Below are 27150 nucleotides of genomic sequence, written 5' to 3' on the forward strand. Positions count from 1 at the left end.
CAGTCATGATTATAGGAATCTCAACTATCTTCCCCTTTTAATCCGTTTTTTTTATTTATTTTTTAGCCCACTTTAATAAAGATCTTGGGCAGTATTCAGAATATTATTATTGCATAACTTCCTTCTTAAAACAGAAAATTACCATGTTGGTCTGTTCAGTTATATATCAACCAGAAGCTATAACACTATTATTTAGTTAACATTAACAGATTATTTTATGCTTCTCATTAACACAATGCCATGGTTCATAATGATTTATTAATAATGAGTGTGCTTTATTTTATTCTTGTTATCATTCTTATTTATGTACTGTACATTTTCCTTTTCTTCATAAGGGAAATGCAAATCAAGCCAGAGTAACATGAGACCCTGTAGCTGAGATCTGATACCACTTGTGCACTGAAGAACTCAAGTCATCAATATCTTTACAATAAAGCTATATCAATAGAGTTTCATAGAGACTACACAGCTTGCTATCAAGCATGGGATGAACTACCAGTGGTGCAGCCGATGCAATGCACCAGGGCCCCTGGGGACTAAGGAGCCAGTGGCTGCCCAGACCAGCAATGAGATTTCCCCAAGGCCCAACCATTTTGAGGAACGTCTGACTGGCTCATGGCAGGAAGTATGGGTGGCATGGAGCAAGGATATGTTTCGGCGCCCCCTCTCCTTTACTGAATGCGGTGCATGTTTCATTTGAAAATAAAAAAATATTTAAAAAGCCAAAATTGGTAACAGGACCGATTATAGACCTTGCGGAGCTCAGGGCTAAAGTTTCCTTTGGGTTCCCCTCCATGTTTAAAAAAGGGACATGGCTTCATGGGGAAGGGGCATGGCCAGAGAATAGTACCAATTCAGATTACACCACACAGTACTGTCTGTTATTCACCACACAGTATATACACGTTACGCCATACAGGAGAGCCCCTTATACACATTATGCCACAGTAAAGCCACTGTTAGGCGCCGCGGTCCGGGTTCCCTTCGCGGCCCTGCGCCTAGCAACTAGGGACGCCGAGCGTGCTGAGCCGCCGGGTCCCTAGCAACGCTGGGACGCCATGCGCGCTGAGCCGCCGGGTCCCTAGCAACGCTAGGACGCTGGGCGCGCTCAGCCGCCAGGACCCTAGCAACGGGGACGCCACGGGCGGACCGCGTTCCCCGTTGCAGGGTCAATCAAGTAATTAAACACACTGGTCTTCTGGGCAAGGCAGCTGCACGACATTTATGTTAATCGGCCTCTGAACCCTGATTGGAGGATGCAGTGCTTAAAGCCTTCTCAGTGCTTCACACAGACGCCGGTTAGAGCTTCCTGCATGCTGCTTTGGTTTGCTGAACGTCTGTTCCAGTTCTGCTGTGTCTGGTCATTCCTGTCCTCAGAGTTCCTGAATCTTGGAGTTGTCATCTCATCCCAAGGAGCCTTCCGGTCCTCTATTACCCGCCACAGTCGCTAGAGGATCTCGAGTGGTTTTTGTGAGTGGCGGCTCTGCCGCGTGCTGCGGCCTAGGTCGCTTCATCTCGTATTCTGTTTTGGAGCATTTGCGGAGGTTTCCGCTCCCACAGTCCTCTCCGGAACTCGGCGGTGCCGAGTAGGAGAGTGGACAAGTGGGTATTTTGGTTGTCCTTTTCCCTGGCGGTTTTTCCGCACATACTCTAGTTTAAAGTTAGTGTATAGCCCCTGGCTTTGTTGTTTAGTTAGAGGGCCCCTTGTTATCACCCTGTCTCGGATTTCTCTTTGTCTCCCATTAAGACCTGAGGGGGCATCGGAGTTGGGCAGACGTAATCCGCCCTTCAAACGCGGCTGCCATGGGCTCAAGCAACCATAGTCTCGCAAGAGATTTCTGACAACACGGGCGAGACAACGGAGATAGGGCGCCAGGGGCTATTCCCGTTCCCACTTCCATCTCCCAGCATTACGTTCCAGTAATCGGGTTCTTGCTATAAGATCTCCCCAGACCAGAGTATTGGAATCATAACATTATAACCGGCCACACCAAAACTTAAAATTAAAGGGGATTTAATTTTTTCTCATTCTGTTTTTGTGAGAGTTTATCGACCTCATGAATCCGACAGGTTTAGGACCTAATCCCGGTCAGGTTTTAGTTAACCAGATTCAGGAACTTACTCAGATGGTCCAGGATCTTTCTCTTCGGGTGAGATCGCAGGAAGATCTTTTGCGAGCCTCCCCGAGGGTTGTCCCTGAACCAAAGATGCATTTACCCGACCGTTTTTCCGGTGACAGAAAAGATTTTTTTTAATTTTAAAGAAGCTTGTAAGCTATATTTTCGTTTAAGACCTACATCCTCTGGTACTGAATCTCAGCGGGTTGGGATTATTATTTCATTACTCCAGGGGGATCCGCCCTTCAAACGCGGCTGCCATGGGCTCAAGCAACCATAGTCTTGCAAGAGATTTCTGACAACACGGGCGAGACAACGGAGATAGGGCGCCAGGGGCTATTCCCGTTCCCACTTCCATCTCCCAGCATTACGTTCCAGTACTCGGGTTCTTGCTATAAGATCTCCCCAGACCAGAGTATTGGAATCATAACAGCCACTTATACATGTTACTCTGCAGCTTGTAATGCAGAGAGAGGTGCTGCAGCAGCTGGGGCAGAAATAGGTGATGCATCAGCTGGGACAGAGAGAGGGATGTAGCATGACAGATGTAATCCTGATGCACAGCTACAAGCAGACAGTGAGGCATATAAAGGGGGAGGCAGGGCACCAGCTGTGTCTCCTGTTGTCGCCTCTGGCCTGCCTTGTTCCCTACCTAGTCTCCAAGTCAGTGTGTAGCCCTCTGCTTCTCCTCCTTCTGCTCTGCGGCTGCCTGTACAATGGCCTGCAGTTTAGCGGGTGGAGGGAGGGGGATGTCAGGTGGCTGCGCGCCCTCTAACTTTTCCAGCGCCCGGAGCTTGAGCTTCACCGGAGCCACCCTCGCTACACCCCTGGGCCTACTGATTTGAGTGACCTGCCCCTTACCTTAGGGAGACAGGGATAATCATGTGTGTTTCTGCGTGTGAGTTACACTGTTTCATGGGCCCAGTTCTGGAGACTGTGCCCCCCCCCCCAATGAATCATTGGTATATTCTATTCTGTGCTATAGGAAGAGCAGCAATTGCAGCAGCAGCAGGAGCTACTTTGGATGACAGATGATGAGAGCTGCCAGGAGGTCACACAGTCACCATCTGTCACCATGTTACTGCTCACATTCTCAGTAGGTGCCAGGTGCGGACATGGGAATGGGGTGTGGGGTGTGACTGTCCCCACCTGTGTGGCTGCAGGGGGTGGGGGAAGGGGGGGGGGGGGTATAAATCCTGCAAAAAATGCTTGTAGCTGTTTGGCAGTGTAAGGATGTCCAGGGGACCCATAGATATGATTATTTCAGTGGTTTGTGTGTGCAGTGTATGGAAGAGTAGGTTTTTTTGGGGGATTTGTTGTGGTTTCTTTGTTTATAGTGGGAACCCTGGAGTAATACAGTTGTTACTCCATGGGTCCAAAACTGCCAGATCATTTTGGAAAAGCTCTAATGCTTTTTACCTCAGGCAAGTGGTGGGCATACCATTTAGGATCCCTCCTCCATAGAAGCAACAGCTTTAAACAGTGTTATAGCCAGTTATGGATATATGGGAAACTAGTGGCCAGGGATGGGGACAGGTATAACATAATTACCAATAAGATGGAATAGTCACACTCCCCAAACAGAGCGCAAGTGCATACTTTATTCAAAAGCAACCGACGGGGGCCATTCTATGCCATTGACCACACCTCCGCCCAGTATCAGGATCCACCAGATCTCTCGGCGGACCTGGTGTGGGATGCACAATTATTTCATTATTATTTTAATTAATATTATTATTTTGTATTACAGGTTGAGTATCCCATATCCAAATATTCAGAAATACGGAATATTCCAAAATACAGACTTTTTTGAGTGAGACTGAGATAGTGAAACCTTTGTTTTCTGTGGCTCAATGTGCGCAAACTTAATACGCAAAGTTATTAAAAATATTGTATTAAGTGACCTTCAGGCTGTGTGTATAAGATGTATATGAAACATATATGAATTGTGTGTATGTACACAAACTTTGTTTAATGCACAAAGTACAGCATATCATAACACTGGCTAAAATTACCTTCAGGCTGTGTGTATATGGTGTATATGAAACATAAATGCATTCTGTGCTTAGACTTGGGTCCCATCGCCTTGATATCTCATTTTGATATGCAATTATTCCAAAATACGGAAAAATCCGATATCCAAAATACTTCTGGTCCCAAGCATTTTGGATAAGGGATACTCAACCTGTATACTGTTTACTGTGTGGACGTGTAGGACAATCCTACTAAATATTTTTATATCATCACTAATTACATTTAAATGTGTTAAGTTAAATACATATGTTTAATGACCTTGCAGAGCCGGCCCTAGGCATAGGCAAACTAGACAAATGCCTTGGGCGCAAGCAGCTTATGCTGATTAAAATTTTATGCAGCATGCCTATATTCTGAGTGTTACTGCGGTTGTATCTGCATATGAAATGCTACGTTACAGTGTATTTCTGGAAATCACTGTAATGTAGCATTTCGCATGCAGAAACAAAATATAGGCATGCCATATAATTTTAATCAGCAGTAGCTGCTTATATCTCCTAGTCAAATAGCACTGCAAATAATACACATTATTGTCAAAAAAGGTGCCCAGTGTTAGCAGAGCTGTCCGGGAGCTGCCAGCTGACTCACGCCAGGCATCTTCTGCTGCATGGTGTATTGAGGCAAGATGTATGCATTGAGGACACATCTTTATCCAAGCAGAGGCAGAGATCACAGTGTTAGCGGCCATGTGAGTGCTGTGTGCGAGTGGTTTGTTTGTGCAATAGTGTTTGACATGTGTATAAGGGGCATTATGTGTGTCGTGTATAACTGCATTAATAATGTGCGGCATATGCTTAAGAGGCACCATGTGTGTCATTATGTGTATAAGGGCATTAATAATGTGCAGCATATATGTAAGGGGCACTATGTGTGTCATTATGTGTATAAGGGCATTAATAATGTGCGGCATATGTGTGAGGGGCATTGTGTGTGTTATTACATGTATAAGAGCATTAATAATGTGTGGCATATGAGTAAGGGATATTATGTGTATAAGGGCATTAATAAAGGCTGGCATAATGTATAAGGCATATTATGTTTATAAGGACATTAATAATGTGTGTCGTATGTGAAAGAGGCATTACTGTGTGGTATTATGTGTATAAAGTGTGGCATTCTGTGTATAAGTTGCTCTACTGTGTGGTGTAACATATAGAAAGGGCACTACTGTGTGGTCTAATGTGAATAAAGAGCAGCATTGTATGATGTAATGTGAATAAGGAGCAGTTCACTGTGATGTAATGGGAATAAGGGGCACTACTGTGAGGAGTGACGTATACTGTATAAGGTAAAGTGGTACTAGCTATCTGAAACCAATTCCTTGTGTATTGTTGTATTATGTACTGATATACTTGGCAATAAACTGATTCTGATGTAAAGTGGTACTAGTGTGTTGTCAGGAATTGACTTACTGCAGCTGCAACTGTCCGCCGGTGCAACCTCCGTCTGAGGCTTCTCTCGCTGCCACTGGTCACCTTGTCGCTAAATGCCATTCTGGGCCTAAGGACACTCCTGTTTTCAGCAGGCATGCACGCACGCTGCATTCCCGCCAAACTACGGCATGGGCGCCGCCATGACAGTCCCCGTCAGCTCTTCCGCATCAGCCAATCCAGAGCCTGGCCGCACTTCCCATTCACTCCCAACCAATACCTTCAGACCGGGGGGTATATCAGGAGCAGCAGGGTGAGTCAGTCCTTGCCTTAGACTTCGTGTCATTCCTCTGACCTGTGTCTCTGGCTCCGTTCTCCAGTTCCTCTTTGTACCTGCTCTGCCTTCCAGTCTGATCCTGCACTGCCGTGGAACCACAAGCACCAGCAACCCAGGTACCTGTGATCAGCTTCACACCTTATCCAGCTACAGTGTGCTCCAGCCCTCTGCAGTAGACACTCTCCTCCAGGTGCATCTCGTTAACCTACACCTGTTCGTCAGCCTGCAAGCTGCCAGTGTTACTCCAACCTGCACTGAGGATTTAAACCACTTGTTCCTGTCTCCTGCAAACAGTTACCTGGCTCGCTATTCCCACCATCATCCCTGCTGTGCTCCACGATCCAAGAGCCATTGTTTCCCATACCGATACATCGGTCCCCTGATCGATTGCTACCCACGTCACAGACTTTGCCATAGACTTTCAGCTTCCACGCTGTTCCACCCACAATTGCATATCTTCTGTTGTCATCAGTATTCCTGCTGCCATATTGTTTGAATCAATTGCTAAATAAACAACACAGAGCACATGCGCAGGAATCTTATCCAGCCTCCTCGTTTTCTCCATCCCATCTCCACTGACCCACTAGTGCCCTCTCCGGGAACACAAACTAGACAGAGCCTGACAGTAAGTCCAAGGCCAATGGACTTGGACGGTGGTCAGAATGTGGGGTCAGGAGCCTTACAAAATCTGGTCTCCCATCTGGATGGTCAAGAGGCTGTACAGCAGCAGATAATCCAATTCCTGCAAGGAATGTCCACCCGTCTCGATACACTGCAACAGTCACTGCCCAGTGCTGTCATTCCTTCAGTTCCAGTCACCTCTGCACCTGTAAGTTTAGTGGGTTCTCCTTCACCTGCTGCATCAACTCCAGTGTCATGCCTGCATCTGCCCGTGCCTAGCAAATATGATGGCAGTTCCAAGTTATGTCGCGGGTTTCTCAATCAATGTGAAACTCAGTTTGAGTTGCTATCGCACAATTTCCCCACACCAAGATCCAAGGTTGCTTACATTATATCGCTGCTCTCTGGACCAGCCCTTAGTTGGGTGTCTCCTCTGTGGGAGCGTGCTGACCCTCTTATGAATAATTATACCGAATTTATGTCAACTTTCAGACGCATCTTTGACGAACCAGGTCTCGCAACGTCAGCCTCTGCAGATCTTATTCAACTTCGTCAGGGTACCCGTAACATGGGTCAATACGTCATCCAGTTCCAGACATTAGCCTCAGAGATTCAATGGAATAATCTAGCACTGGTAGCAGCCTTTTTACATGGACTCTCTGACCGAATTAAAGATGAACTAGCCACTCGTGACATTCCTGAGCAATTATCAGACCTAATTTCTTTGTGTATTAAGTTGGACTCTCGCATTCGCGAACGCAACAGTGAGCGTGCTCGCAGTGAGCCACGCAAGCCGAGAATGGTACCCCAGACACAATTTCAGCCTCCATCTTCTGAGGAGCCTATGCAAATAAATAGGTCCCGCTTAACCCCTGAGGAGCGGTCAAGAAGACTTCGAGAGAGACTGTGTCTTTATTGTGCGGCAAAAGATCACCAAATTAGTTCTTGTACGGCGTGTTCGGGAAACGCCAGAACCTAACTTGTAAAGGAGGAGTCAAGTTGGGATCTTCTAGACAAGCTCCTTCAAACCGAGACCTTATCCTTCCTGTGTCTTTAGAGACTAGTGCTGGACTTCAGTTTGTATCCTCGTTAGTGGACTGTGGAGCTGCTGGAAACGTCATTACTCAAGCCGCAGTTGACAAGTTCCATCTGCCTATCTGCGGACTCACATACCCAGTCTATATCACTGCAGTGGATGGTAGCCGAATCTCCAAGGGTTCCATCTCCCATCAAACAAAGCCAGTTGTTTTGGGAGTCGGGTTCCTGCATTCCGAATTAATCGAGTTCCTCGTCATCCCTAAGGCAACTCAGGAGATCGTTTTGGGTATGCCCTGGCTCCAGCTACATAATCCGCAGATTATCCGGCCCACGTTACAACTGACTTCTTGGGGTTCACATTGTCATCAGTTCTGCCTAGCCCAAGTTCGTCCTGTAAGGTCCTCAGAAGTTAAAATTCAGTCAAGTCTCCCAGTAGCCTACCAAGATTTCACTGACGTCTTCAGCGAAAAGGCCGCCGATGTTCTGCCACCCCATAGAGAGTGGGATTGTCCCATCGGTCTCATCCCCGGCAAGAAGCCACCTAGGGGGCGTACTTACCCGTTATCTGTACCTGATACCGAGGCAATGAGTGAGTACATCAGGGAGAATTTACAGAAAGGATTCATCCGCCCTTCGTCTTCGCCCGCCGGAGCGGGTTTTTTCTTTGTTAAAAAGAAAGATGGAGGATTACGTCCATGCATCGATTATCGGGGGCTCAACGATATTACCATCAAAAATAGCTATCCATTACCTCTCATCACTGAATTATTTGATAGTCAAGGGATCCAGCATTTTCACTAAGTTAGATCTCCGCGGTGCATATAATCTCATCAGAATTCGAAGTGGCAATGAATGGAAGACCGCCTTTAACACTCGGGATGGTCATTATGAGTACCTTGTAATGCCGTTCGGGTTGAGCAATGCCCCAGCAGTGTTCCAGCACTTTGTTAATAAAATTTTCCGTGATGTCCTGTACAAATATCTTGTAATCTATTTGGATGATATTCTTATCTTTTCTCAAGATCTCTCCTCGCATCGTCTGCAAGTTCGTGAGGTCCTCCGATGTCTTCGTGAGAATCATCTCTACGGCAAGTTTTCTAAATGTACCTTCGAAGTTCCTTCCATACCCTTCCTAGGGTATGTAATTTCCGTATCAGATCTCCAGATGGACCCCACAAAATTAGAAGCTATTGCTAATTGGTCCACTCCGAGTACACTCAAGTCCATCCAGTGATTCTTGGGGTTCGCTAATTACTATAGGAAGTTCATCAGAGGATTCTCAACTGTCATCGCTCCTATTACCAACTTAACTCGAAAAGGGGCAGACCATTCCAACTGGTCAGAAGATGCCTTGGCCGCGTTTCAGAGAGTTGAGCAGGCTTTCATGTCCGCTCCAGTTCTGTCACAACCAGATATTCACAAGCCGTTTGAGTTGGAGGTAGATGCTTCTACAGTAGGAGTTGGAGCTGTTCTCTCCCAAGTAGGGGCCGATGGAAAAATTCATCCCTGTGGGTTCTTCTCTCGCAAATTTCTTCCTGCGGAAGCTAATTACTCCATCAGTGACCAAGAATTACTGGCGATCAAACTGGCCCTTGAGGAGTGGAGGTATCTCCTGGAGGGGGCAAAGTATCCTTTTAACATCTACACTGATCACAAAAACCTGCTCTACTTAAAGGCAGCCCAGTGTCTCAATCCTCGCCAGGCCTGGTGGGCAATGTTCTTCTCTCGTTTCAACTTCAAGCTTCATTTCCGTCCAGGTTCCCAGAATACCATAGCTGATGCTCTGTCCCGTTCTATGGGATCTGAAGAGGAGATTCCCGATCCAGTTCCTAATTTTGTTTTGAATCCAGCTGTGTTTGCCTCGGCTCAAGTCACTCCTGTTCCGCCTCCTGGCAAGATATTTGTTTCTCCTGAGCTTCGTTCCAAGTTGTTGTCTTGTGCTCATCAGTCTAAGTTCACAGGGCATCCTGGTGTCCTAAAGACTTTCAAGTTCCTGTCTGAAACTTACTGGTGGCCTAAAATGAAGGTCGACATCCAGGATTTCGTGGCATCCTGCCCCAAATGTGCCCAGCATAAGACTCCCCGTCAGTCTCCGGCAGGTCAGTTACAGCCGTTATCAATACACAGCCATCCCTGGTCTCACCTGTCGATGGACTTCATCTCCGATCTACCATCCTCTCAAGGATTCAATACCATCTGGGTAGTTGTCGACAGGTTTACCAAAATGGCCCACTTTGTTCCACTCCAGGGTCTTCCTTCTGCTCCAAAACTTGCTCAAGTCTTCCTACGGGAGATCTTTCGCCTACATGGACTGCCTACTGAAATTATATCTGACCGTGGAGTTCAGTTTGTAGCAAGATTTTGGAGAGCTCTCTGTTCTGCCCTAGAAGTTAAACTTAGGTTCTCGTCAGCCTACCACCCTCAGACGAATGGACAGACTGAGAGGGTGAATCAAGAATTGGACACCTTCTTGAGACTTTATATTTCCTCTTACCAAGATGACTGGGTAGACCTGCTTCCGTGGACAGAATTTGCTCACAACTTTCGCTATCATACTGCCACGGAAACCACCCCGTTCTTTGCTGTATATGGGCAACATCCTCATGTCCCAGACTTTCAAGATCTAACCAAACATCGATGTTCCTGCAGCCACTTCTGTTCTAAACCAGTTTTCGTCTACTTGGAGAAAAATTCATGTTTCCCTTAAAAAGGCCTCAAGCCGTTACAGGTTCTTTGCTGACTGCAAAAGACGTGCAGTTCCCAGCTTAAAACCTAATGATAAGGTTTGGCTCTCCACCCGGAACCTTCGTCTCAGAGTGCCATCAATGAAATTTGCACCACGTTTTATTGGTCCTTTCCCCATTGACAAAGTCATCAGTCCTGTAGCATACAAGCTCAGATTGCCTCCTTATTTGCGAACACCTAATGCCTTTCATGTCTCCCTCCTTAGACCCTTGATCCTGAATTGTTTCCAAAATGCTCTTCCCGTTGGCCCAAAAGTACGAACTCAGAGGGGCATTGAGTTTGAAATAGAGAAGATTCTGGATTCCCGGTGCCGGTATGGTCGTCTGCAATACCTTATCGATTGGTCCGGTTATGGTCCTGAGGGGAGAAGTTGGGTAAATGCTACAGATGTCCACGCTCCAAGGTTGATCCATATTTTCCACAGAACTCACCCTTCCAAACCACGTGGGTGTTCGGTGCCCACCCATAAAGGAGGGGGTACTGTCAGGAATCGACTTACTGCAGCTGCACCTGTCCGCCGGTGCAACCTCCGTATGAGGCTTCCATGTCTCGCTGCCACTGGTCACCTTGTCGCTAAATGCCATTCTGGGCCTAAGGACACTCCTGTTGTCAGCAGGCATGCACGCACGCCGCATTCCCGTCAAACTACGGCATGGGCACCGCCATGACAGTCTTCGTCAGCTCTTCCGCATCAGCCAATCCAGAGCCTGGCAGCACCTCCCATTCACTCCCAACCAATACCTGCAGACCTGGGGGTATATCAGGAGCAGCAGGGTGAGTCAGTCCTTGCCTTGGACTTCGTGTCATTCCTCTGAGCTGTGTCTCTGGCTCCGTTCTCCAGTTCCTCTTTGTACCTGTTCTGCCTTCCAGTCTGGTCCTGCACTGCCGTGGAACCACAAGCACCAGCAACCCGGGTACCTGTGATCAGCTTCACACCTTATCCAGCTACAGTGTGCTCCAGCCCTCTGCAGTAGACACTCTCCTCCAGGTGCATCTCGTTAACCTACACCTGTTCGTCAGCCTGCAAGCTGCCAGTGTTACTCCAACCTGCACTGAGGATTTAAACCACTTGTTCCTGTCTCCTGCAAACAGTTACCTGGCTCGCTATTCCCACCATCATCCCTGCTGTGCTCCACGATCCAAGAGCCATTGTTTCCCATACCGATACATCGGTCCCCTGATCGATTGCTACCCACGTCACAGACTTTGCCATAGACTTTCAGCTTCCACGCTGTTCCACCCACAATTGCATATCTTCTGTTGTCATCAGTATTCCTGCTGCCATATTGTTTGAATCAATTGCTAAATAAACAACACAGAGCACATGCGCAGGAATCTTATCCAGCCTCCTCGTTTTCTCCATCCCATCTCCACTGACCCACTAGTGCCCTCTTCGGGAACACAAACTAGACAGAGCCTGACATGTGTGATACAATGTGAATAAAGGACACTATTCCATGATATAATGTGAATAAAGTTACACTACTGTGTGGCATAATTTGAATTGGGAGTACTACTGTGTGACCACGCCTCTTCCCAGCAAGACACGCCCCTTTTTGGGCTGTGCGCAGAATGTGCTCACTGTTCCTATTTAAAATATAGGGGGTAGGACCAGGGCCGGCAACTGAAATCTTGGGGCACTGTATAGTGATATCTCTGGGGCCCCCTCATTTTATTTATTTACACACGCACGCACACACACACACACACACACACACACATATATATCTTTTTTTATTTTTATTTTAAAGTGCAACGGAATTTACTGTGCTATACAAGAAACTGCTAATATATATATATATGTCTCTCCCTCTCTCCTTCCTCCCACACATCCCACAGTCGGTCTCTCCCAGCTCACTCACCCCATCCTAAAGCCTTGTATCCCCTCACCAATCCACATTTACCCCGGGGAGAGACTCACCTATGCTGCACTCCCCAGTATCCAGACCCGAACACCACACAGCAGGAACCATGCGGCCCTCAGTCCCCACCAGAAGAAGCAGGTGCAGGGCACGGGAATCCTGGGCAGTGGAGCTGCAGCCATGTCCTGTAACTGCCTGCAACAGAGCTGGACCCGAAAGAGCGGACGCCCACTCATGCCACACATTCAATGAGTGTGAAAGGCTCCTGTCACTCTGAGGCTGTGGCCACACTGCCCACAGCTCGCTGCCCTATTTGGACAAGATGGCTCACATCCCTGCCGGGTACAAAGTGGGGTATCCTTGGGGCCCTTCTAATCCTTGGGGCTTGGTACAGGTGTCCCCTTTGACCCTCCCTGTTGCCGATCCTGGTTAGGACCACCAAAAGGAGGACTGCTATGGATGAGGGGTGATGGTGCTGGAAAAGGTGTGCAGGGTCTGAGGAGCAAATAGCGGCGGTGTTAGGGGGCACCAGCCAAAATGTTGCCTAGGGCATCACAGGGCCGTAACTAGGTGTGTGCCGCACTGAAGGCGCACCATCTGGAAGCACACCCCCCACACGGACGTTAGCTGCAGGAAGTCACTACTGAAAGTCCCGCCGCTGCCGCTTGTTCCCCCCCCCCTGCAAGGGACTGGGAGCGCTTCTGTAGCCGCCAATTGGCAGCACACAGCTTCCCCCTGTCCCGTTGCTCCATCTCTTAGTACCGCCGCCCCTGAGTCCCGCTGCCTCTGCAAACGACTGGGAGCTCTTCCACAGCCGCCATCTAACAGTACTGATCATCTCCCCACTCTGGCCTTCAGTCCCTCCGCCGCTGTCCCTGAGTCCCCCTGGCCGCTGCCACTGCAAGCAACTGGGAGCTCTTCCACAGTACTCATCATCCCCCCACTCCGGCCTTGAGTCCCACCGCTGCTGTACCTGAGTCCCGCTGCCACTGCAAGCAACTGGGAGCTCTTCCGCAGCCGCCATCTGACAGTCCCGCCACCTGTATCCTGCTGCTTGTCCGCCTCTGTAAAGGTCTCTGGAGCGTTGTCGCTGATGGGTGTCTCTGCCGTCTTCTGGATGCCAGCTCGTTCCCCCCCAGGTGCGTAACACACACACTCTCACTCACTCTCACACACACACACACACACACACACACACACACACACACACACACACTCTCACACACACACACTCTCACACACACACACACACACACACACACACACACACACACACACACACACACTCTCACACACACACACACACACACACTCCCTCTCACACACTCACACACACTCTCACACTCTCACACTCTCTCTCTCACACACACACACACACACACACACACACACACACACACACTCTCTCTCTCTCGGATCCTGCTGATGTAATATGTAAAAAAAGGGGGAATGCCTACCTAATGTAGAAAAAATAGGGATCCTGCTGATGTAATATGTAAACAAAGGGGGAATGCCTGCCTCATGTGGAATAAATAGGGATCCTGCTGATGTAATATGTAAACAAAGGGGGAATGCCTGCCTAATGTAGAAAAAAATAGGGATCCCGCTGATGTAATATGTAAAAAAGGGGGAATTCCTGCCTAATGTGGAAAAAACAGGGATCCCGCTGATGTAATATGTAAAAAAATGGGGGAGTGCCTGCCTAATGTGGAAAAAAAGGGTGACTCTGCTGATGTAATGTGTTTAAAAAAAAGGGGGGGACTCTACCTGCTTAATGTGTAAAAAGAGGGACTCTTACCATAATGTGTAAAAAAGGGGGACTATGCCTGCTTAATGTGTAAAAAGGGGGACTTTGTTACTGTAATGTGTAAAAAAAGGGGTACTCTGTTTTGTAATGTGTAAACAATGGAGACTCTGCCTGCCTAATGTGTAAAAAAGGGGCACTCTGCTGATGTAACGTGTAAAGAAAGGTGGACTCTGTTTGATTAATGTGTAAAAAGGAGGACTCTGCTGATGTAATGTGTAAAAAAGGGGACTCTGTCACTGTAATGTGCTAAAAAGAGGGACTCTGCCTGCCTAATGTGTAAAAAAGGGGGGCTTTAATGCCATAATGTGTGAAAAAGGGGGGCTTTACTGCCATAATGTGTGAAAAAAGGGGACTCTGCCTGCCTTATGTGTAAGAAAGGGGACTATGCCTGCCTAATGTGTAAAAAGGGGGGCTCTGCCTGCCTAATGTGTAAAAATAGGGGGACTCTGCTGATGTAATATGTAAAAAAAAAGGTGGACTCTGCTGCCTAATGTGTAAAAAGGGGACTCAGCTCCCTTAATGTGTAAAAAGGGGGACTCTGCTACTGTAATGTGAAAAAAGGGGGACTGCCTGCCTAATGTGTAAAAAAGGGGTCTCTGCCTGCCTAATGTGTAAAAAAGGGGAACTTGCTGCCGAAATGTGTAAAAGGGAACTATACCTGTCGTACTGTGTAAAAGGGAGCTCTGCCTAACGTAATGTGTAAAAGGGAGCTCTGTGGCTACGCCCCTTTCCCCTGTGGCACGTGCATTGACCCTGTTTTGTATATTGGGGGGGCGCTAAAATGTCTAGTTACATCACTGGGGCATCATACTGGTTAGGGCAAGCTCTGTGACCTTAAACTCTGCAAACAAATATATTTAGCATGTAACATCCAAGCTCTATATGCAAATAGCATGCACTTCTGAAACAAAACTATGATGCGCTGTGTTTTATTCTTAAGATACAGTCAGCATAGTTTGAGAATTTTCCAAAGATGAACAAGTGCTTTAGGGGTACATTTACTAAGCAGTGATAAGAGCGGAGAAATGAGCCAGTGGAGAAGTTGCCCCATCAACCAATCAGCACTGAAGTAACATCTATAATTTGCATACTATAAAATGATACAGAGCTGCTGATTGGTTGAGGGGGAAATTTCTCCTCTGGCTCACTTCTCCGCTCTTATCACTGCTTAGTAAATGTTCCCCTTAGTCTCTATTGAATATTTTGCCATAAATGGTACAGTACCTGCAACATTACTTATTTTCCTGTGCACCTCCATGAGGTGTGAGGACAAACCAGCAATGTTACTGAATGTGATGCGCAGCTGAGGAATGGCAAATTGCAGACATGGCAAGTCATTACATCCATCATCCCCTTACTCATATGACAATGGGGATATTCTTCATATATAAAAGATATATATGTATATATAATCCAAATGTACCTTTTTATATAATCCTGTAAATTGTCAAATGCACCACCTGTCAATAAACAAAATATATTTATATCACACATGAAATGCTTTACAGTACCTTGAAATAATAAACATACAGTTTGCTCTTCTACATCCTAAATACCTATACTTTCTTGATCTGATACTATTATCAAAATGTTGTATAATTAAACTTCTGTAACCTAAAGGCTGACAGCTGTTATCTATGAATCGACATTTATTAAAATTTATATTTCAATAAAATAATTTGTGTTCATTCTGTTATTGTTTGAGACTACTTTAATGTTAGCTATGTAGATTTTCATTAAGTCTAGGTTCCTTAGATCATTTAAATTGAGTAACAGGATATCAAGTGAGATCTAACAGCTGGGTAGGACACAATGCACAGTGATCCTGTACAAACAGCTACCCAAAATAAGAAAAAATAGAGCAAAACCTTATTTACCCAATACTAATTGCTGGGCTCTATTTTACTTTTAAAAGCCATTTTTTTTCTTAAATCACCATGTACTTTTAAAAAAAATACAAAAAGTGACTGTTGTTCTACCTGAAAACTAGCTCAATTATTTTAATTGATTTATGTACAGTATTATGTATGCCAGCTGCTAAGACGTTGATACATGTGAAGCTGCTACAATGCTTCCAGTGAGAACAATGCTGACTGGTTTACAAACCTTCATGCCATGCTACTAGTGTACCACCTTACCTAGAACAGCAAAATGCATTAGGTCAGATCTGAATTGTTAATACTATCACTGTGACAGATTCCAATGTATAGGTTAATAGTGTCTAGATCAAAAGTCAATAGGTTGGCCCCATATGGTTGAATTAGACCGTCAGAGTCAAAAGGTCGACAGGTAAAGGTATACAGTGCTTAGTGTTGACAGGTACAATAGGTTGACATGGTCAAAAGGTCAACATGGCAATGGTTTACACACATATGGTCAACGTAAGTTTTTTTTTTCATGTTTTACCAACTTTTGCTTGATTTACTTTTCACGTGGACTACGATTGGGAATAGCAACCTGTGGCGTGTGCAGCAGTAATGGAGCGAGCCACCTTGCCCGAAGCGTAGCGAGCACGTTTCCACTGATTGTGCTTATGTATCGTTAAACAAACAATGGCACCCAAAAACTAAAAAAACTTGTGTCTACCTTTAATGTGTCAACCATTTTCCATGCCAACCTTTTTACCCTGTCATCCTTTTGTACCTGTTGACCTGACCCATTGTCTACCCTTTGACCGTATTGAACTTTTGACCATGGTGACATAATGCATGTCAACCATATCAGGTAGACCTAATGACTATCTATCTATCTATCTATCTATCTATCTATCTATCTATCTATCTATCTATCTATCTATCTATCTATCTATCTATCTATCCAGTATACATCTTCTATACCACACCCCACTGTGACATATGTGCAATAATTTCCAGTTACACATGTTGGAGATTTCATATACAGTATACTGTATTTATAAAATACAGGGTGGGCCTATGGGGCCAAAACATAATACTGTAACCATTTTGATTAGGGCATTGGGTAAATACTGCATGAAATAGATCATGGGAATGGGGGAAAAAAATCTTAAAGGAAGGCTTAAATCAATGCCTACTAATACAATTAGTAGGACAAAAGATATTTATTTAAAAAAAGCAAAAAAAATATATAGTGCTTCAATTGTCATGGAAAGTGTAGAGTTGTGAGGTAGATGAGGTGGTATCCTTTCACATGGTCGACCATGTTATGGACGATAGTCATTAGGTCGACCACTATTGGTCGACATTGACATGGTCGACATGGACACATGGTCGACACATGAAAATGGTCGACACATGAAAAGTCGACATATGAAAAGGTCGACATGAGTTTTTTAAACTTTTTTTTCTTTTGGGGAACTTTTCCATACTTTACGATCCACATGGACTACGATTGGAACGGTAAAGTGTGCCGAGCGAAGCGGTAGCGGAGCGAAGGCACCATGCCCGAAGCATGGCGAGCGAAGGCGGGGCACTAATTGGGGTTCCCAGTCACTTTACGCAAAAAACGACACAAAAAAAAAGTTAAAAAACTCATGTCGACCTTTTCATATGTCGACCTTTCATGTGTCGACCATTTTCATATGTCGACCATGTGTCAATGTCGACCATGTCAATGTCGACCAATAGTGGTCGACCTAATGACTGTCGACCATAACATAGTCGACCATTCATACCGGAACCGATGAGGTTTGGGCAGTGATGACATCACATCTCCTAGCGTTGGTAGCAAGGTAAATACAGCCCTGCATGTTGTGTTCACTATTGCCCTTACATTAATATTTTCTAAAATACAGAATCCAAAGTGGAAGGGAACACAGCACCACCACACAATATCAATACATTTTATTTGTCTTTAAGCACAGGTAACATTTCGATCTTCACAGGACTCTCTGAAAGCATGCACGCCGTAGTAATTAGTGTCTTGTGAAGGCGCAATGTTTCATAATAATACATTAAAAAACACATACCATTTCTAGCTATATTCTGATAATCTCTGTGGTTGCAACGGTTCCAGTCTCGTAACCGTAGGTATAACGACTGGGTCCATCCTCTAAAGCAAAGAGAATAAAGCTTTGTAAATGGCAGCTCAGATATATGATACAGAAATGTACATTCCGGGTGTCATTTCCCAAATGTTTTGTTGTTTTCTACAGTACATTCAGTGCCTGTAAGAAAGGTGTTTTTTGTTCATTTTAATACCATTTTAGCAAAACAATAAAAAATGTTCATTTGTGAATACATTCATTTTAATACTGTTGTAAGTAGATCGACAGAGTCAAAAGGTGGACAGGTAAAGTTATACAGTGCTTAAGATTGACAGGTACAATAGGTTGACATGGTCAAAAGGTCAACATGGCAATGGTGGACACACATACAGTCAACGCAATTAATTAATACATAATAAGTACAGTCAAAAAACTCATTTATAATATGGAACTTTTTATGGAACATTTAGTTTATCTTTATATAAAATAAGCAAAGAAAACATGAAAATTCATTTTACAAATATAATAAACCATAATAAAATTATTAGCTATCCAATAGAGATAAAGAGGACAAGTGATAGATACCACATAAAAAACAATGACCAAATAACTGAAAATGAAAAAAATATATACAATCATAAAACAATCATATTTTAGAGACCTTTATTAATGTTTATATACAATTTATAAAAAGTAATACTAATATTACACTACATGTTTTTTTTTATTTTTAAATGAGGTCTTCTCAATTGACCTGTATCCTCTCACTGGTGGGACGGGAATTCGTTTTGATATAGGAACGAATCCTCATCAGCCCGTATCCCCCTAAACACTGGGGCGACTTTAATAAAGGACAATTCGTCCATGTATCACGGACATTGCAGTGTGTGGCATAATGTATCACGGACATTGTGGTGTGTGGCATAATGTATCACGGACATTGCAGTGTGTGGCATAATATATCACTGACATTGTGGTGTGTGGCATAATGTATCACGGACATTGCGGTGTGTGTCATAATGTGTCACAGGCATTATGGTGTGTGGTATACTATATCACGGGCATTGTGGTATGTGGTATAATGTCTCATGGGCATTGCAGTGTGTTGCATAATATATAAAGGGTATTGCGGTGTGTGGCATAAGGTACAACGGGCATTGCTGTATGTGTCACAGGCATTACGGTGTGTGGTATACTATATCATAGGCATTGTGGTATGTGGTATAATGTCTCAGGGGTATTGCAGTATTGCAGTGTGTGGCATAATGTATAATGGGCAATGCTGTGCATGTCATAATGTGTCACAGGCATGTTGGTGTGTGGTGTACTGTATCACAGGCATTGTATGTGCTATAATGTCTCAGGGGCATTGCAGTGTGTAGCATAATGTATAACGGGCATTGCAATGTGTGGCATAATGTGTCACAGGCATTATGGTGTGTAGCATAAAGTGTCAGGGGCATTACGGTGTGTGGCATATTGTGTAATGGCCATTATTGAGTGTGGCATAATGTCTAAGGGCCATTGCAGTATGTGGCATAATGTATACTAGGCATTACTATAAGGAGGAAAAATTACAAATAATGTAAGGGGCATGAATCAGGATTATTTTTTTTCCTGTGGTTGCCAACGTCTGGGCGTGCAGGTTGCAAAACTGGGGTATAAGGTAGTCTTTTCTTGCAATGCTACGCCCCTTTATGCAAAGCCACACCAATTTCTGCAAGGCCACACACCCTTTTTGCAGCGCTCGCCTTCGGTGCACCAGAGAATGTTTTGGCTTGGGGAAGAAAAATTTCTAGTTACGCCACTGTCGAGTCTGTCTGGGATTACATGAAGAGGCAGAAGGATTTGAGCAAGCATACATCCACAGGAGATCTGTAGTTAGTTCTCCAAGATGTCTGGAACAACCTTCCTGCCAAGTTCCTTCAAAAACTGTGTGCAAGTGTACCTAGAAGAATGGATGCTGTTTTGACGGCACAGGGTAGTTGCACCAAATATTGATTTGATTTAGATTTCTAATCTGTTCATTCACTTTGCATTTTGTTAATTGATAAACGTAAACTATTAACACTTATATACACACACACACACACACACACACACACACACACACACACACACACACACACACACACAAGTCACTTTATTATGACTACCAGCTAAGAGTAACCGCCTTGTACAGCACGGACAGCAGGTACACGGACTGAACTGGTGTTTTAGACTAGAGATGTGTGGCTGGCACTTTTCGTGTTTTGTGTTTTGTTCTAATTCCACTTTCGTGTTTTGGTTTTGCCAAAACCACCCTTTCGTGTTTTGGTTTTGGATCTGGATGATTTTTGAAAAAACCATAAAAACAGCTAAAATCACAGAATTTGGGGGTAATTTTGCTCCTATGGTATTATTAACCTCAATAACAATCATTTCCACTAGTTTCCAGTCTATTCTGAACACCTCACACCTCACAATATTGTTTTTAGGCCAAAAGGTTGCACCAAGGTTGCTGGATGACTAAGCTAAGCGACACAAGTGGACAACACAAACACCTGTCCCATCTAGGAGTGGCACTGCAGTGTCAGACAGGAGGGCAGATATTAAAAAAGGCTCCAAACAGCACATCATGCAAAGAAGAAAAAGAATTGCAATGAGGTAGTTGTATGACTAATAGTGATGTGCACCGGAAATTTTTCGGGTTTTGTGTTTTGGATTTGGGTTCGGTTCCGCGGCCGTGTTTTGGGTTCGGACGCATTTTGGCAAAACCTCACCGGAAATTTTTTGTTGGATTCGGGTGTGTTTTGGATTCGGGTGTTTTTTTTCAAAAACACTAAAAAACAGCTTAAATCATAGAATTTGGGGGTCATTTTGATCCCATAGTATTATTAACCTCAATAACCATAATTTCCACTCATTTTCAGTCTATTCTGAACACCTCACACCTCACAATATTATTTTTAGTCCTAAAATTTGCACCGAGGTCGCTGGATGGCTAAGCTAAGCGACACAAGTGGCCGACACAAACACCTGGCCTATCTAGGAGTGGCACTGCAGTGTCAGGCAGGATGGCACTTCAAAAAAATAGTCCCCAAACAGCACATGATGCAAAGAAAAAAAGAGGCGCAATGAGGTAGCTGTGTGACTAAGCTAAGCGACACAAGTGGCCGACACAAACACCTGGCCCATCTAGGAGTGGCACTGCAGTGTCAGGCAGGATGGCACTTCAAAAAAATAGTCCCCAAAAAGCACATGATGCAAAGAAAAAAAGAGGTGCACCAAGGTCGCTGGATGGCTAAGCTAAGCGACACAAGTGGCCGACAAACACCTGGCCCATCTAGGAGTGGCACTGCAGTGTCAGACAGGATGGCACTTGAAAAAAATAGTCCCCAAACAGCACATGATGCAAAGAAAAAAAGAGGCGCAATGAGGTAGCTGTGTGACTAAGCTAAGCGACCCTAGTGGCTGACACAAACACCTCGCCCATCTAGGAGTGGCACTGCAGTGTCAGACAGGATGGCACTTGAAAAAAATAGTCCCCAAACAGCACATGATGCAAAGAAAAAAAGAGGCGCAATGAGGTAGTTGTGTGACTAAGCTCAGCGACCCAAGTGGCCGACACAAACACCTGGCCCATCTAGGAGTGACACTGCAGTGTCAGGCAGGATGGCCCTTCAAAAAAATACTCCCCAAACAGCACATGATGCAAAGAAAAAAAGAGGTGCAATGAGGTAGCTGTGTGACTAAGCTCAGCGACCCAAGTGGCCGACACAAACACCTGGCCCATCTAGGAGTGGCACTGCAGTGTCAGACAGGATGGCACTTGAAAAAAATAGTCCCCAAACAGCACATGATGCAAAGAAAAAAAGAGGCGCAATGAGGTAGCTGTGTGACTTAGCTCAGCGACCCAAATGGCCGACACAAACACCTGGCCCATCTAGGAGTGACACTGCAGTGTCAGGCAGGATGGCCCTTCAAAAAAATACTCCCCAAACAGCACATGATGCAAAGAAAAATGAAAGAAAAAAGAGGTGCAAGATGGAATTGTCCTTGGGCCCTCCCACCCACCCTTATGTTGTATAAACAGGACATGCACACTTTAACGAACCCATCATTTCAGCGACAGGGTCTGCCACACGACTGTGACTGAAATGACTGGTTGGTTTGGGCCCCCACCAAAAAAGAAGCAATCAATCTCTCCTTGCACAAACTGGCTCGACAGAGGCAAGATGTCCACCTCATCATCATCGTCCGATTCATCACCCCTTTCACTGTGTACATCCCCCTCCTCACAGATTATTAATTCGTCCCCACTGGAATCCACCATCTCAGGTCCCCGTGTACTTTCTGGAGGCAATTGCTGCTGGTGAATGTCTCCACGGAGGAATTGATTATAATTCATTTTAATGAACATCATCTTCTTCACGTTTTCTGGAAGTAACCTCGTACGCCGATTGCTGACAAGGTGAGCGGCTGCACTAAACACTCTTTCGGAGTACACACTGGAGGGAGGGCAATTTAGGTAGAATAAAGCCAGTTTGTGCAAGGGCCTCCAAATTGCCTCTTTTTCCTGCCAGTATACGTACGGACTGTCTGACGTGCCTACTTGGATGCGGTCACTCATATAATCCTCCACCATTCTTTCAATGGTGAGAGAATCATATGCAGTGACAGTAGACGACATATCAGTAATCGTTGGCAGGTCCTTCAGTCCGGACCAGATGTCAGCACTCGCTCCAGACTGCCCTGCATCACCGCCAGCGGGTGGGCTCGGAATTCTTAGCCTTTTCCTCGCACCCCCAGTTGCGGGAGAATGTAAAGGAGGAGCTGTTGACGGGTCACGTTCCGCTTGACTTGACAATTTTCTCACCAGCAGGTCTTTGAACCCCTGCAGACTTGTGTCTGCCGGAAAGAGAGATACAACGTAGGTTTTAAATCTAGGATCGAGCACGGTGGCCAAAATGTAGTGCTCTGATTTCAACAGATTGACCACCCGTGAATCCTGGTTAAGCGAATGAAGGGCTCCATCCACAAGTCCCACATGCCTAGCGAAATCGCTCTGTTTTAGCTCCTCCTTCAATGTCTCCAGCTTCTTCTGCAAAAGCCTGATGAGGGGAATGACCTGACTCAGGCTGGCAGTGTCTGAACTGACTTCACGTGTGGCAAGTTCAAAGGGTTGCAGAACCTTGCACAACATTGAAATCATTCTCCACTGCGCTTGAGACAGGTGCATTACACCTCCTTTGCCTATATCGTGGCCAGATGTATAGGCTTGAATGGCCTTTTGCTGCTCCTCCATCCTCTGAAGCATATAGAGGGTTGAATTCCACCTCGTTACCACCTCTTGCTTCAGATGATGGCAGGGCAGGTTCAGGTATTTTTGGTGGTGCTCCAGTCTTCTGTACGCGGTGCCTGAACGCCGAAAGTGGCCCACAATTCTTCGGGCCACCGACAGCATCTCTTGCACGCCCCTGTCGTTTTTTAAATAATTCTGCACCACCAAATTCAAGGTATGTGCAAAACATGGGACGTGCTGGAATTTGCCCAGATGTAATGCACGCACAATATTGCTGGCGTTGTTCGATGTCACAAATCCCCAGGAGAGTCCAATTGGGGTAAGCCATTCTGCGATGATCTTCCTCAGTTGCCGTAAGAGGTTTTCAGCTGTGCGCGTATTCTGGAAAGCGGTGATACAAAGCGTAGCCTGCCTAGGAACGAGTTGGCATTTGCGAGATGCTGCTACTGGTGCCGCCGCTGCTGTTCTTGCTGCGGGAGGCAATACATCTACCCAGTGGGCTGTCACAGTCATATAGTCCTGAGTCTGCCCTGCTCCACTTGTCCACATGTCCGTGGTTAAGTGGACATTGGGTACAACTGCATTTTGAAGGACACTGTTGAGCCTTTTTCTGAGGTCTGTGTACATTTTCGGTATCGCCTGCCTAGAGAAATGGAACCTAGATGGTATTTGGTACCGGGGACACAGTACCTCAATCAAGTCTCTAGTTGGCTCTGAATTAACGATGGATACCGGAACCACGTTTCTCACCGCCCAGGCTGCCAAGGCCTCGGTTATCCGCTTTGCAGCAGGATGACTGCTGTGATATTTCATCTTCCTCGCAAAGGACTGTTGGACAGTCAATTGCTTACTGGAAGTAGTACAAGTGGTCTTCCGACTTTCCCTCTGGGATGACGATCGACTCCCAGCAGCAACAACAGCAGCGCCTGCAGCAGTAGGCGTTACACTCAAGGATGCATCGGAGGAATCCCAGGCAGGAGAGGACTCGTCAGACTTGCCAGTGACATGGCCTGCAGGACTATTGGCTTTCCTGGGTAAGGAGGAAATTGACACTGAGGGTGGTGTGGTTTGCAGGAGCTTGGTTACAAGAGGAAGGGATTTAGTGGTCAGTGGGCTGCTTCCGCTGTCGCCCAAAGTTTTTGAACTTGTCACTGACTTATGATGAATGCGCTGCAGGTGACGTATAAGGGAGGATGTTCCGAGGTGGTTAACGTCCTTACCCTACTTATTACAGCTTGACAAAGGCAACACAAGGCTTGACACCTGTTGTCCGCATTTGTGTTGAAATAATTCCACACCGAAGAGCTGATTTTTTTTGTATTTTGACCAGGCATGTCAAGAGCCATATTCCTCCCACGGATAACAGGTGTCTCCCCGGGTGCCTGACTTAAACAAACCACCTCACCATCAGAATCCTCCTTGTCAATTTCCTCCTCAGCGCCAGCAACACCTATATCCTCATCCTGGTATACTTCAACAGTGACATCGTCAATTTGACTATCAGGAACTGGACTGCGGGTGCTCCTTCCAGCACTTGCAGGGGGGGTGCAAATGGTGGAAGGCGCAAGCTCTTCCCGTCCAGTGTCGGGAAGGTCAGGCATTGCAACCGACACAATTGGACTCTCCTTGGGGATTTGTGATTTCGAAGAACGCACAGTTCTTTGCTGTGCTTTTGCCAGCTTAAATCTTTTCTTTTTTCTAGCAAGAGGATGAGTGCTTCCATCCTCATGTGAAGCTGAACCACTAGCCATGAACATAGGCCAGGGCCTCAGCCGTTCCTTGCCACTCCGTGTCGTAAATGGCATATTGGCAAGTTTACGCTTCTCCTCAGACGCTTTTAATTTTGATTTTTGAGGCATTTTACTGATCTTTTGTGTTTTGGATTTTACATGCTCTGTACTATGACATTGGGCATCGGCCTTGGCAGACGACGTTGATGGCATTTCATCGTCTCGGCCATGACTAGTGGCAGCAGCTTCAGCACGAGGTGGAAGTGGATCTTGATCTTTCCCTATTTTTTTAACCTCCACATTTTTGTTCTCCATATTTTAATGCGCACAACTAAAAGCCACCACAGGTATACAATGTAGATGGATGGATAGTATACTATTACTTTATGGATGACGAGTTACGACACAGAGGTAGGTACAGCAGTGGCCTACCGTACTGCTATATACAGTATAATGGACCTGGTGGACACTGTCAGCAGACTGCTAAACTACTAGTATAAAAAAAAAAGCCACCACAGGTATACAATGTAGATGGATGGATAGTATACTTTATGGATGACGAGTGACGACACAGAGGTAGGTACAGCAGTGGCCTACCGTACTGCTATATACAGTATAATGGACCTGGTGGACACTGTCAGCAGACTGCTAAACTACTAGTATAAAAAAAAAGCCACCACAGATATACAATGTAGATGGATGGATAGTATACTTAATGGATGACGAGTGACGACACAGAGGTAGGTACAGCAGTGGCCTACCGTACTGCTATATACAGTATAATGGACCTGGTGGACACTGTCAGCAGACTGCTAAACTACTAGTATAAAAAAAAAAGCCACCACAGGTATACAATGTAGATGGATGGATAGTATACTTTATGGATGACGAGTGACGACACAGAGGTAGGTACAGCAGTGGCCTACCGTACTGCTATATACAGTATAATGGACCTGGTGGACACTGTGTCAGCAGACTGCTAAACTACTAGTATAAAAAAAAAAGCCACCACAGGTATACAATGTAGATGGATAGTATACTTTATGGATGACGAGTGACGACACAGAGGTAGGTACAGCAGTGGCCTACCGTACTGCTATATACAGTATAATGGACCTGGTGGACACTGTCAGGAGACTGCTAAACTACTAGTATAAAAAAAAAAAGCCACCACAGGTATACAATGTAGATGGATGGATAGTATACTTTATGGATGACGAGTGACGACACAGAGGTAGGTACAGCAGTTGCCTACCATACTGCTATATACAGTATAATGGACCTGGTGGACACTGTCAGCAGACTGCTAAACTACTAGTATAAAAAAAAAAGCCACCACAGGTATACAATGTAGATGGATGGATAGTATACTATTACTTTATGGATGACGAGTTACGACACAGAGGTAGGTACAGCAGTGGCCTACCGTACTGCTATATACAGTATAATGGACCTGGTGGACACTGTCAGCAGACTGCTAAACTACTAGTATAAAAAAAAAGCCACCACAGGTATACAATGTAGATGGATGGATAGTATACTTTATGGATGACGAGTGACGACACAGAGGTAGGTACAGCAGTGGCCTACCGTACTGCTATATACAGTATAATGGACCTGGTGGACACTGTCAGCAGACTGCTAAACTACTAGTATAAAAAAAAAAGCCACCACAGGTATACAATGTAGATGGATGGATAGTATACTATTACTTTATGGATGACGAGTGACGACACAGAGGTAGGTACAGCAGTGGCCTACCGTACTGCTATATACAGTATAATGGACCTGGTGGACACTGTCAGCAGACTGCTAAACTACTAGTATAAAAAAAAAAGCCACCACAGGTATACAATGTAGATGGATGGATAGTATACTTTATGGATGACGAGTGACGACACAGAGGTAGGTACAGCAGTGGCCTACCGTACTGCTATATACAGTATAATGGACCTGGTGGACACTGTCAGCAAACTGCTAAACTACTAGTATAATAAAAAAAGCCACAGGAGTGTTTTTCAGGCAGACAAACGTATACTGGTGGTCACTGTCAGCAAAACTCTGCACTGTACTCCTGCTATAGCTGCTCCCCAGTCCCCACAATTAAGCAGTGTGAGCACTCAGCACAGATATATCATGCAGCACACTGAGCACAGATATGGTATGGAGCGTTTTTACGGATAAAAAAAAAACTGGTGGTCACTATCAGCAAAACTCTGCACTGTACTCTTCCTAACAGCT

At 45.4% G+C, this 27150-nt stretch overlaps 1 protein-coding gene across 2 annotated transcripts in view; it reads right to left on the minus strand.

The window, feature by feature from the left end:
• AOAH (acyloxyacyl hydrolase) overlaps window positions 1–27150 on the minus strand; it is a 439135-nt gene that overhangs the window by 61071 nt on the left and 350914 nt on the right. For both annotated transcript variants that reach the window (XM_063922510.1, XM_063922509.1), the window contains 2 exons: window positions 17878–17960; window positions 15355–15391 (listed from right to left, as the gene is read on the minus strand). In XM_063922510.1, coding sequence (XP_063778580.1) covers window positions 15355–15391; window positions 17878–17960 — 120 coding nt within the window. The remainder of the gene's footprint in view (window positions 1–15354; window positions 15392–17877; window positions 17961–27150) is intronic.

Source organism: Pseudophryne corroboree, chromosome 5 (genome assembly GCF_028390025.1).
Source record: "Pseudophryne corroboree isolate aPseCor3 chromosome 5, aPseCor3.hap2, whole genome shotgun sequence".
NCBI lineage: Eukaryota > Metazoa > Chordata > Amphibia > Anura > Myobatrachidae > Pseudophryne > Pseudophryne corroboree.